Source organism: Ananas comosus, linkage group 1, assembly GCF_001540865.1.
Source record: "Ananas comosus cultivar F153 linkage group 1, ASM154086v1, whole genome shotgun sequence".
Classification (NCBI taxonomy): domain Eukaryota; kingdom Viridiplantae; phylum Streptophyta; class Magnoliopsida; order Poales; family Bromeliaceae; genus Ananas; species Ananas comosus.
The window spans coordinates 23265301-23277680 of NC_033621.1; the positions used below are offsets into that span (position 1 = coordinate 23265301).

General features: G+C 38.2%; 2 protein-coding genes across 5 annotated transcripts; one reads left to right on the plus strand and one right to left on the minus strand.

Annotated features, from left to right (window-relative positions):
• LOC109710750 (fructose-bisphosphate aldolase 1, cytoplasmic) lies at positions 441–3712 on the plus strand. The gene is made up of 2 exons (XM_020233496.1): positions 441–598; positions 2389–3712. The coding sequence occupies exons 1-2, from the start codon at positions 571–573 to the stop codon at positions 3435–3437; spliced, it is 1077 nt and encodes a 358-aa protein (XP_020089085.1). The 5' UTR covers positions 441–570; the 3' UTR covers positions 3438–3712.
• On the minus strand, positions 3996–9672 carry LOC109710697 (protein STICHEL-like 2). Of its 4 annotated transcripts, none has more exons than XM_020233446.1 (8): positions 9481–9672; positions 7767–9134; positions 7438–7654; positions 6770–6937; positions 6428–6643; positions 5330–6071; positions 4535–4651; positions 3996–4301 (listed from the first exon to the last, which is right to left on the minus strand). In XM_020233446.1, exons 2-8 carry the CDS (start codon positions 9123–9125, stop codon positions 4262–4264), a joined length of 2859 nt encoding a protein of 952 aa, XP_020089035.1. In that variant the 5' UTR covers positions 9126–9134; positions 9481–9672; the 3' UTR covers positions 3996–4261. The 4 variants fall into 4 exon arrangements, with proteins under 4 accessions (XP_020089035.1, XP_020089041.1, XP_020089024.1 ...); XM_020233452.1 differs by having other exon boundaries at positions 4585–4651; positions 7767–9183; XM_020233435.1 differs by having other exon boundaries at positions 7767–9183.

The window sequence follows — 12380 nt, forward strand, 5'->3', positions numbered from 1 at the left end:
TATTATTTAAATTTTAGCTCAACCTAAATATAAAATTCAATTCAATTGTAAAATAATTGATTTATATGTAAAATTTTTAATTATTAGGCCAAAATATTACGGATAAGATCTTATAAATTTATATTATATATATATTCTTTCTAATTATTTTAAATTTTTATTCATAAGCCAGCTCGTATTTGGCTCGTTTCATAAACGAGTTGAATATGAGCCAATCCTAGTTCGCTCGTGTTCTGCTCGTTGACACCCCTACTTCAAATTAAGTAATCGAAGTTTTACTTGTTATAATAATGTGATTTAAACTACAAAATTTGAAAAATTTAACAATTTATTTGACAAAGATTACCTAATTCTAAAAACATAAAAGTTAGGGGTGTAAATAAAAAAAAAGATTACTTAGGGGTTGTTTTAAGAATATCCTATTGTTGAGGGTCTCCAAACACTTTTGCCGTATAAAAAGTGGCCTCCCTCACCAATCCCTTCTCCGTGCGCCTCCTTTCTCTCTCCTTATCTCCTATCTCGCTTTTTCTCTCTCTAATTTTCTCCCTCTTCGGAGACCTCGAAGCAACGATGTCGGCCTACTGCGGAAAATACAGCGGTATAATCCACAGATCCTTTGATTTTTTTGTGAAATCGGGGCTCGGATGAGTAGATCTAGCGTTTTTTCCCCTTTTTTTTGATCAACTTTTTGTGATTTTTGGCCTCCAATCTTCGGTTTTTGATGAGTTTATGACTAAAGGCGACTGCTTTACCCTTTTTGAGTGGTTGATCTATTTTATTTTCTTTTATTGATCTTTTTTGGGGGGATTTTTGCCTGCGATTTCTGTTTTTTGATGAGTTTTTGCTTAAAGGTGTCTTCTTTACTCTTTTGGCGTTGTTGTTGTTGTTGTTTTTTTTTAAATCGGGGTTGATTTTGGAGCGATCTATTTAAATAGTATGTTTCCCCTATTTTCCCCTCATTTTTTAGGGTTTTTTTTCATGGATATGTGGCTTTGTTCCATGAATCACGGTCGATTTAATGATCGGGTTGAAGGAAACAACCTATTTGTTTCTTCTTTAACTTGTAGATCGGGGTTGGGCGATTCGATGATGATAATTTGATAATTTTTCCAATGTTTTAAATTGATTTGAGGCCTTACAACAGTAGATTGGTTGGGCTCACACACAGAATTATTGTTTGAGGCTCTTGAAAGAGCAGATCTGGGATCTTATTGCTCTCTCTTTTTTACCCTACTTATTTGTGATTTTTTTTTTCATCTCGACTAAGTGCTTTTTATATTATCCTTTTGCTTTTGTTATTCAAATTGCGTTAGATTATAGATGAGATTGTCACCTAAATGATACATGAATATACTTCTTATAGACTAGTAGTTTCCTGTTGGGATGATGTAACATCTTTATTTATGCATATTTTTCTACATGTTATGCAATTATATAAATTCTATTATGCCCTTTAATCCTCTCTGATAGTCTTTGTATGGATTCTAGTTTGAGTTCTTAGAGTGTGTCAGTTTTGCATGCACGCATTCCGAAGCACGGAGAGTAGTTGTGCTTCCACTGCAAATCTGCATCATCAGGGCCTTTTAATTGATGATCCAAATCGTTAGAAATTATCTAGAGGTTTTAATGTTACTAGAAACTTTGGCAAGTTTGATGGTTGAAGAAAGGTGTGTTTTTTTTTCTGAGTTGGTTGAAAATTTTTGAGGCAATACCTTTAATCTGTAGGTCAAGATGAATAACTTTGATTGTTAAGTTGAGAATATCTCTAATGCTATGGGTGAATGATCTTTCGAGGCGGAAGCAGAAAGGCTTTGTTGCTTCTGAAGGTTGTATAGATTTTGCTGTTGCACATACACCACACAAGGTCAAGATTTTGCTGTTGTACACAAAGTCATTAGCATGCGATAATATGTTGTGAGATTAGAATTTTTGATTCCATATGTTTCACCGTATTTTTCATCGTGCTGCAGATGTTTTGGGCATGATATCTTTTGTCGTGTAGTTTTAGGAGTATCAGGCAATCAAGAAGTATCCACTTTTGCTTATGCTGCATAATTTAGTTGCTGAAATAGGGATCAGTGTCTCTGGCTTAGCTAGCTCACATATTTATAAGTGTCTTTTCTCGCAGACTCGGAACCGTTGTACCCGATACCTTATAATTGAAAAATATTGCCCTTGCAGTATAAATTTTCTGTTAGACAGTTATTTTTGGTACTGCTTTAACAGATCTTGTTTATCATGTGATGATTTTGGTTTGCAGCAACATATTTTGGTCTCTTCCTAGAAATAAGTTGTATTTTCAATATATGTGTTTTCAACTTCTTGCTCTATTAGGTTGTAACTTTCTGGTTATAATTATTTTGTTCTGAGTCTGATCTATCTCTCCAGATGAGCTCATCAAGAACGCCGCTTACATCGGCACCCCAGGCAAGGGGATTCTCGCAGCTGATGAGTCGACCGGCACAATTGGCAAGAGGCTGTCAAGCATCAACGTGGAGAACGTGGAGGAGAACCGCCGCGCCCTCCGTGAGCTCCTCTTCTGCACCCCTGGCGCCCTCCAGTACCTCAGCGGAGTGATCCTCTTCGAGGAGACCCTCTACCAGAAGACGAAGGATGGCAAGCCCTTCGTTGAAGTCCTCAAGGAGGGCGGTGTCCTCCCGGGCATCAAGGTCGACAAGGGAACCATTGACATTGCCGGCACCAATGGTGAGACCACCACACAGGGCCACGATGACCTTGGCAAGCGCTGCCAGAAGTACTACGAGGCTGGTGCCCGCTTTGCTAAGTGGCGTGCTGTCCTCAAGATCGGCCCTAATGAGCCATCCCAGTTGTCAATTGATCTCAACGCCCAGGGTTTGGCTCGGTACGCAATCATCTGCCAGGAGAACGGCCTGGTCCCAATCGTCGAGCCCGAGATCCTTGTCGATGGGCCCCACGACATTAAGCGATGTGCAGACGTGACAGAGCGTGTCCTGGCTGCTTGCTACAAGGCCCTGAATGAGCAGCATGTCCTTCTGGAAGGTTCTCTTCTGAAGCCCAACATGGTGACTCCAGGATCCGAGTCACCCAAAGTTGCCCCCGAGGTGATAGCCGAGTACACTGTACGGGCCCTCCAGCGAACGGTCCCGGCAGCTGTCCCTGCCATTGTGTTCCTCTCCGGAGGGCAGAGTGAGGAGCAGGCAACTCTGAACCTGAACGCGATGAATAAGCTGAAGGGCAAGAAGCCGTGGTCGCTGTCCTTCTCGTTCGGCCGTGCCCTGCAGCAGAGCACGCTCAAGGCGTGGGCTGGTAAGGTGGAGAATGTGGAGAAGGCGAGAGCGGCCTTCCTCACGAGGTGCAAGGCCAACTCGGAGGCGACGCTCGGGGTGTACAAGGGAGATGCAGCTGGCGGTGAGGGTGTCTCAGAGAGCCTCCATGTGAAGGGCTACACTTATTGATCTCGCGCAGAATTCATGGGAATGTCTGTGCTTTCGCAGAGAGTTCTTTTGATGCTTTAGGAGATGATTATAATAAGTCTGAGAGTGCTTTCAGTTTTCTGTGTCTGGATGTTTAATCATCCTTAATGACGCTTTTTATTTTTGATGATGTTTCATTTTGTAGTTTGACATTTGCGGTCTTATGTTATGGATGTGAAAACTTGCTAAACTACCTGCGTTTTCTTACTTTCTCTTGGTCACAGCAATAACACCGCACTTTCATTGTTTTATGCATATATATTTAGCACCTTTGCTTGGTGATAATTACATGTTTTTCTAGCTTTCTCTCCCAGGAGTTGTGATCTGATGTATTTGAAGTGTTTCAGCTCTCATTTAATATTTATATACTAACTGTTTCTTAAGGATTTTTGAAGGTCAAATCTTTATTGTGTGGCTCTGTAGGTATGTGCTTTTCAATACATACATTCTATGTTTCCTCAGGAATCTGAAAAGGAACATAACATTATACAATGCTGATGAGCTTACAAATTTCATTTCAGTTGATAGATTAATATGGCCTGTACAAATTTATCATTATATTTTGTGATCTATATAAGTTTATCATCAGTGTCAACTATGGTTTTGGACCAAGTAAATGGTCCATGATGAAGAGAACATTATACCATGACAAATCATTCTATTGCATCTATTATCAAGAGATCTTCAATATATTGCACAATTATATTTAGATTTCTACAGAGACTAAGACTATGGTCCTGCAACATCTGCACAGTAGTTCCCCATGGTAATATCACCCGACCGAGCAGTCATCTCTGATTGTGCAGTTAACTCCAATGGTGCTGCTCACTTTGCTTGCTTCCATATCTGTTCAGGACATTAGAACGTAAGATTTAAGTTACAGGTAAATGGTTTCGATTTATGAGATTTAAATACAACATCGCAATTCATATATGAAAAGACCAAAAAACCAGGATTTATGCTTGGGATATATATACCTATGCTTATAGAGAAGATCACTATAAATTAGTACAGCAAATGGTTTCAGAAACATAAATATAGAGGATAGGGAGGAAAAATGACAAGCATTGCCCGCATACTTTTCTAGGACTTGTAAATGCAAATGCAAATTTTGTACGGCGAAGAACACCTTTTCAGTAGACTTTCGGGATCTCCAACAACACAACTTTGAGCCAAATCTTGGGGTCTTGCTTTGTCTGCAAGGTCAGGAGTAATTAGATTTTCCAAAAAGATAATGTGGTTTATGTTATGTTTACAAAGGAGGACAGAAGAAAAAGCTGAATGATGTCAAATTGAATCCACATAACATGCCAAACAAATTGCCCATTATTTAGATATGAATACTTGGATCATTTTAAATAATGCCCCGTGATATGGTGGACACTGATGCTTCAGTTCTCTAAACAAGATAATTGCTCAACAGAAGCAGTTCGACATTGTTGGCAATCTCCTGCTTCACAACAGATGCATACTTGGGCTGAATGGGTGATAAGATTCCAACACCTTCTGTTTGTACACTACGAAGAGTGTTTGTGGAAAACTGTGTGTTAAATTGGTAGATTCTTTACATTAGCCCTTAAATTTGTGCCTCCAAGCGCATCATGTATACATCTTATCATGGTAAGGGCCCTCTTGCAGATACAGTATGTTGTCGCATGGTGATATCTCTTCTATAAAATGATAGACGCATAAAAATTAAAAGTAGAAATCAAAGATGTTACTTACATCTATTAAAGATGCTAATGCATTTAGTTTTAGGTTTATGCTGACAAGGTGGATCTCAAAAGCTTACCAAACAATAGGCAACTTGATGTAGGATGACATCAAGAAAATATTTGAAAGTAGTGCATCATCGCAAAATTTCATCAACATACCTATTCACGCCATCATGACTGTAGGCAACTTGTGCCTGTGATTTTGAACAGATATGGCAGGGCTTTTTAATGCAGTGACATGCTCCAATTGACGGCTTTCTAGGAAAAGAAAATTTAACTTTGCAATGTGGCTGGATCTTTGGACATTTAGCACAAGCAGCAGTATATGAGAAGAATCTCCTCTGATGCATAAGAAGATTCTGAAAGCAGCTAGGCTGATTTCCAGGTTCTTGAAGGCTGACTTCTTCATCCTCTTCTCTAGACTGGCTCACTGGGTGTCTTCTCTGATTTTGCCCTTCTGGTACGTTATCCTGTACTGATTTGTTACAAACAGTACCAGTACATGGAGTGTTCAATTCGACGTTCTCGACAGCGGCTGATTCTTTATCATGGAAAAATGGCACTGAGTTAACATCAAATTGATGCATAACAGTTGACGGGCACTCTTTGTGATACCTCGAACATACTCCTGCAACTTCCTCTTCTTTGTTAGATATTTTGAGGGCATCAACTTTGATGCCCGCATCTGATCTCTCTTGCTTTCTTCCAGAAGAGTCTGGCAAACGGAAGGATTGTTTCTTTGATTTGGTTGTCTTACTTTCAGATGTAGGTACAAGATTGATTCTGACATCTGCATTGCATCTAAGCACATCTTGAAGAGAACCCACGATTTGTTCCCGTAACTTCTCTGCCATGACTACATATTCCGGACAGCAAAATTCTACTTCTGCAATAGTCAGGCCTAGCAATTGCAAAAGGTGTTGCTTCTTTAGAAATTTAATCATTAATCGATGGTTAACAGGGTAAATAAATCTTAAGTGGACAAAGTTCACATAAGAAGTTATCATATCTAGCAATGTGGAAGTGGAAGCGCCCCGTAAAACATTGATAATTCCAATATGGTTTATAGTATTTAGTGACTGTAAGAAAGGTTTTAGCACGCTTGCACTTGAATACTCCATGGTTTTATGTAGTAAAACTAAACCGGTATCACATTAGATGTGTACTGAAACATAAAGAAAAGAGAAAAAGATTATAAATTAAGATTAATATGGTAAACCAACTTTAAGTTTTACAGGTCGGGGATAATAAATTTACCTTCATTAGCATAGATGGATGATAGTTTTCCATCTTTCAACAAGAAACTTTTGGTGGAACTAGATGGCCATTTTTCAATTGCTCTCCTCCATATCTGTTCCAGTGCTTCTACATTTTCACACTTCTTGTCTAAAACGTTCACATTATCATGGCCACACACATGACATGAGTTTCCAAAGTTGTCCTCTGCGGATACAGTACTCACAAGACCATCATCTGTACAAAATAGCTTACTTATTCTAAAATAAACAACATAGTCGCAACATTATCAAACTGTGTTCATATTTCTTGGCAGAATAAAATTGAGAAAAGTTGAACCACTAAGAGTAAAATATCCCATACCTGCACAAGAATCACATGAATCCCTTAAAGGAAATGATTCTTCAGTATTAAATTGTAGAAGAGCAGCTGTGAGCCAAGTAGACTTGTTCTTTGTAGTTTGCAATTGTTTTTCAGTCTCAGAAAGTATTTCTAATGCACGTGTCAGTCTGGGCATGCCAACTTTACCAACTGCATGATCAGTTGCATATTAATTCGCATAAGAAAAGATGGAGATGAATAGACTGTCAATCAAAGTTCCCATGAGAAATAGGCACTTTAGTAAAAGTTAGAATACTTAAGAAAGGAAAGTATGCCGAACAGAGATTTAGGATCTAGTTAAGTTTCCAAACAATATTCGAAATAAGTTATAGGAACGAAAAACAATGACCTAGAGGATGTGTATGAAGGCAAAAGAGTGGATCAGTGGACCAACCTATAAATCAGGCAATCAGTTGACATATCTTCATAATTACCTGTGAACTGTCCCAGCTCGATGATATTCATTTATAAAAATAAGGTTGAGAAATAGCTTACATATGTTGCTTTACTTATACAGCAAACTTGTGTTGACCATATTTCTTGCATGTAATTAATGTTATAAGAACATGATAATTAAAGAAAGACAAAGTAAAGAGGCAGTGATGGAGGGGAGGAGTCAGTGTGTTGTTAAAATATCCAGGAGTACATACAATCATGTCTGCCCAAACATTCTCCAACTTCAGACTCTCCATCTTGGAATCTTCTTGCCACAGTATCCATGATAAGATTTGCAAGCTGAGAAAGTAGCTGCACCGGATCAATCTTTGAGCTCATAAGCTCTCTAGCCTTTTTAACTGTAGCAGCAGCATCTGAAGAAAATGCCGAATCAAGCAGATCAAGCAACTCATCATCTGATACATCTCCTATCTGCGCCAAAAAAAAAAAGGAATATTGAATGACCACCAGTCCTTTCTTTCCTTCTCAGTTCATGAAGCAAGTATTTCCAAATTAGAAGATATAGGTAGATGCAACAGCTTACAAGCTCAAATGCAATAGATTTTGTAATTCTTTGGCCAAGCAAGCTCAGCTGATCAAGCATTACTTCCGCATCTTGAAGAGAACCATTGGCCTTGTTAGCGAGAAGGTCCAATGCATCCTCTTCAAAGGCCAGTCCTTCTTCTTTGCAAATCTTCCTCAATCTGCTGACTATGTCAGCTTCTGAAATCTTAAGAAAATTGTACCTTTGGCACCATGTTACGCAACTACTTGGCAATTTCTCCACTTCAGAGGTGACCATGACAAACACAGTATGTTGCGGAAACTTCTCTAGATTGCTACAAATAGAGAACCATGTTTCCCTCTCCAGAAACTGGCATTCCTCGATAATGAAAACCTTGAAGCGCGACGGAACGGGATCAAGAGAAGCACTCATGAAGATTGTAACACTTGCCCTGTGATTCATGTTTGTAGCATCGAGTTCCTTAACATCCCTACTCCTTCCAAACAATATAAGTGCGCACTCCTCGCAGAACCCACATGGCCTGCGTTCCTCAGAAGATAGGCAATTCAGAGCAGCTGCGAATATTTTCGCGGCTGATGTCTTACCCGTGCCGCGAGGACCATGAAAAAGATAAAGCGGAGCAACTTTTCTACTGGAAATGGCGCTCGACAGGGACTGAGCTACAACATTCTGTCCAACCAGCTGAGCGAAAGATCTAGGTCGGTATTTTTGACTCAGGCTCCTCGGATTATCTAAATGCTGAGCAATTTCTCCGAAAGGGTGTTCTCGTCTTTCGTCCAGCGGAAGTAACGTATCCGTGCGTCTCGATGCTCTTGACAACGAGCAAAACGCCGCATGCACCTTACAATTGGAAGAAAAAGTATTTGCGTCATCAACACAGCCTTCACCCCCAGATGCAGAAATTTCCGCGTGACTTGGATGAACATCTTCTCTCATAGCAGATTGTTTCCTCATTTTGCCATCTCCGCTCCTGTTAAGCATCAACGAGCTGACCTGCTCGACCAGTCTATAATTTGATTCATCATGGAAGTCAAATCCATTGCCAAAATGCCGTGCAGAATGGAATCCGCAGTTTCCTTTCGGGCGCGCATCGGAGCCTGTGATCTTCGCGAAGCCTGTGATCTTCGCGTCGCCGAGAACCTCTCTCCTCCTTTCCAAAAGATCACTCTGACTATAGCTGAAAGTGCGCCGATTACAAGTATTCGACTCCGGAATTCTGTCGGCGCGAGAACTGGCTCCGGATTTCGCCGTGTCAACCAATGCAGCATATTTGTCGAGCGAGTTCGTCTCGGGGTCCCGCAGCGACCTCGACCTCATGAGAGCCACCAGAGTTCGTGAAATGGGGATGTCTACAGAATGTCTCCTAGCCTCATACATTTTGAATGGCTGAAATTATAGCCTTTAACTTAGTGCATAATTTGCATCTTCATTCATTCTGCAGATTCAGAAGTTCATAAAGTAGTTCGAAAAACCACCGGTATTTCAGCATCTATCATTTGAAGAACAAACTGCAAGAACTTGCACAAAACCACTTTTACTAATAATGAGAACTTGCAAAAGAAAATAGTATCAGAGCAGGTGGTCCAAACATGAGAATCTAAGCTTTTTTTTTTTTTTTTTTTAATATATGTATCTGATGACTTATTAAGCTTTTGAAAAAATCGATTGTTTTTAACACATTGGCGAAGAATAAAATCAAAAAAAAAGGAAAATAAACAGAGAAGTAGCTCACCAGGAAGAGAGAGAATGCAGGTTCAGGAATCAGGAGTTAGGAATTTCGCTTCTCCACCAACACCCCCAAAAGAACACAAAAACACAAATGCATGCTCATCACGATTACCCATTACAGGGGGGAAAGAGAAAAAGGAGGGGGGCCAGTGGCAGAAGCGTAAATAAAGCGGAAGCAGAGGGGCGAGAGTGTGGGCTTCGGAGGAAGCGTGTGGCAGTGGCCCTTCGGTTACGGACGACGGAGCGCGCGGCTTGCTGTTAAATGCGAAGCCCGGCGCGGGACGTGACAGAGAGAAGAGCGGGCCCCACCTCCTCGGGAAGCGTGACGAGCAGGGGGTATTTTCGTAATTTTGAGGTGAAAGGAAAGGAAGTATTGCGTGCAATTGGTGTCCGTACACATCATGCACCGCGCTCAATAGGGTTGCGTGGAGATTGCGCTACGCACCATAAAAAAATACGAAAAATATCATATTTATTTTCATACGTTATACTATATTTTGCATATCACGATGAATCGATTACAATATAATTTTACGGTTCTAGAAAAATAGAAAAATATATTTCTATATGTTTTTATCCTTTCTCCATTTTATTTAATAGGAGTATATGGATATGTTAAATATGATTTATAGTATTTAAAAGTAGTTTTCAATATATAAAATTTTTAGATAAAATATGTATGGTATTGTCTTTAGAATTAAGTATTTTTGGTCAAAAAAATTAGAAATTTTATCAAATATATCAATGATTATATAAAAATTATTAACTGTACTCACTTTGTAGAAAATCAAATTAGAAATAAAACTGGCAAATTTGATTCAATTTGAATTGGTCTATTTCACTCTCTATATTTTAACCAAAATAAAAAATTGATTTATTAAATATAATTTACAGCATCTCAAAAGCCAATAAAAAAACCTTTTATTCATTTCACGCAATATCATTCTTTTTATGAAACAAATATATATGATAAATTAAATTAAATTCTAAAATCTCCCACGATGGAATTTGAAAAATGTTATGCATGAACTATACACCGAGTTCAGGCAAAAAATTCGATCGAGTAACTGAGCTGGAGATGAAACAGAAAACTCGGTCCACGTCTTGTCAGTGTGTTGGAAGGTTCCCTTGTGAGTAGTGCTGCTGCTCTCTATGTCCCAGCAGTTGAGGATCAAAAATAAGACAAAATAAATTTGTTCCCAATCCGCTCCGACCCGCTAAGAATGTGCAGTCGAAGGGGAAGAATCTGTTGCTATCTTTGATTCATTTTGACTATTGGTCCGCTAAAATTCGCTCTCTCGGCTCGATCCGTCAAAAATAAAATAGTAAAGAAGCGTAAAAAATAAGATTAAAATCAACATATCTCAGATCCGTTAGCTACATACTATGTTTGCATCTTTGTGATGTGAGGATGATGCTGCTCAACTTTCATATAGTTCTTGTGAACTACTATTTCCGTTTGATGAATCCAAACGCATAGTTTCCGATTTAGCATTAGAGGTTTCAAAATATAACGTGACTTGATCGACTGATTCGTTCGGTTACAAGAATTTTTTTGATCTGAATAAGATATTTTGCTTGAGAAACATTAGGTTCAGATAATGTTGTCTTGTAAAAATTGTAATCAGGATTCGGTCAGATATATATTTTCGACGACCAAAGTTGATTGTTGATTGTATTGATGGTTTAAACAGAAAAAATTGATTCCATTAGAATACATGTTGATCAAATAGTTTAGTTTGACTAGATATGCAGTCCAGTATAATATTTTTTGAGCTTTTCTTTCAAACAAATTTTAGTGATCGGTTCAGGTTTTGAAGTTCATCCTAGATATTTGCCAGTCCTATGGTTTAGATCCAGCTGGACATATGACATTTTAATTCTTAATTGGGAAAATTTCAAAAAATCCTCATGTGATTTCGTAGTTTCTCACTTTGCCCTCCTGTGGTTTAAAATGTATCAATTTGCCCCCATGTTGTTTCGTTTTTATTTTTTCGGTAACTTTTTCGTTAATATTTTTTTAAATTATATACAAAAAATTTCAGATACCCATCTAGATTTATCAAATATTCACTTTAGTACCCTTTAATTTTAACTTATCACTGGTTTAAAAAAAAATAATAATAAAATTGATAAGAAAAAGAGAAAAAAGAAATCACATGGGGACAAATTGATACATTTTAAACCACAGAGAGGCAAAGTGAGAAACTACGAAACCACACGGGAGTTTTTTGAAGTTTTCCCTTCTTAATGTAAGCAATTGTTCTACAACTTAGTCATAGTATTAATGAAAGAGCCGGGCTATATAGCATTTGTAAAAACACAAAATACTTAGTGCTTATAATTTATCGTCATTAGATCTATTTCTTTAATCATTTTCATCTGTTAGATCATACTATTCAATCAACCACCCACTTAATCTTATGTAACACCTCTATAGTCCCACATCGGATGAAAAACTGATTCTGATTAAAATATATGAGACCTACACGCTAGTAATAATAATCAGGTTTAAATATTTTGTGTTGGTGGTTTGAGACCAACAAGTTATTATTGCCGGCGGGTCGGATCGTTATAATTGATATCAGCCGAATACCAGCCAAAAATACGTGAGCTAAATACTATTCAGGGCAAAATGCTGGGCCCGACGAATTATTGTTACTAACAGGTCGGATAGGATATCACTATTATTCTAATCGTACATTATTTAATTTAAAAACGCACCAATGACTCCTTACATTTAAAAGTATAGAAGTGTAATTCTTAATAAAATTTTATTTATTTTAGTTTATTTTAAATAAAATACCACGATGAACAAACATTTTGACTCGTTACTTAAATCTAATTAAAAAAAAAAAGTAAAGCAAATTCAAAACTTTATGATTCAAAATGTCTAATCTTGAA

Coding starts and splice junctions, on each gene's coding strand:
- LOC109710750 (XM_020233496.1), top strand. CDS start 571: ATGTCGGCCTACTGCGGAAAATACAGCG. Junction 599..2,388: donor CTACTGCGGAAAATACAGCG/GTATAATCCACA, acceptor CTATCTCTCCAG/ATGAGCTCATCAAGAACGCC.
- LOC109710697 (XM_020233446.1), bottom strand. CDS start 9,125: ATGTATGAGGCTAGGAGACATTCTGTAGACATCCCCATTTCACGAACT. Junction 6,072..6,427: donor ATCCATCTATGCTAATGAAG/GTAAATTTATTA, acceptor TGCAATTGCTAG/GCCTGACTATTGCAGAAGTA. Junction 4,302..4,534: donor CATTTACAAGTCCTAGAAAA/GTATGCGGGCAA, acceptor TGTCCTGAACAG/ATATGGAAGCAAGCAAAGTG.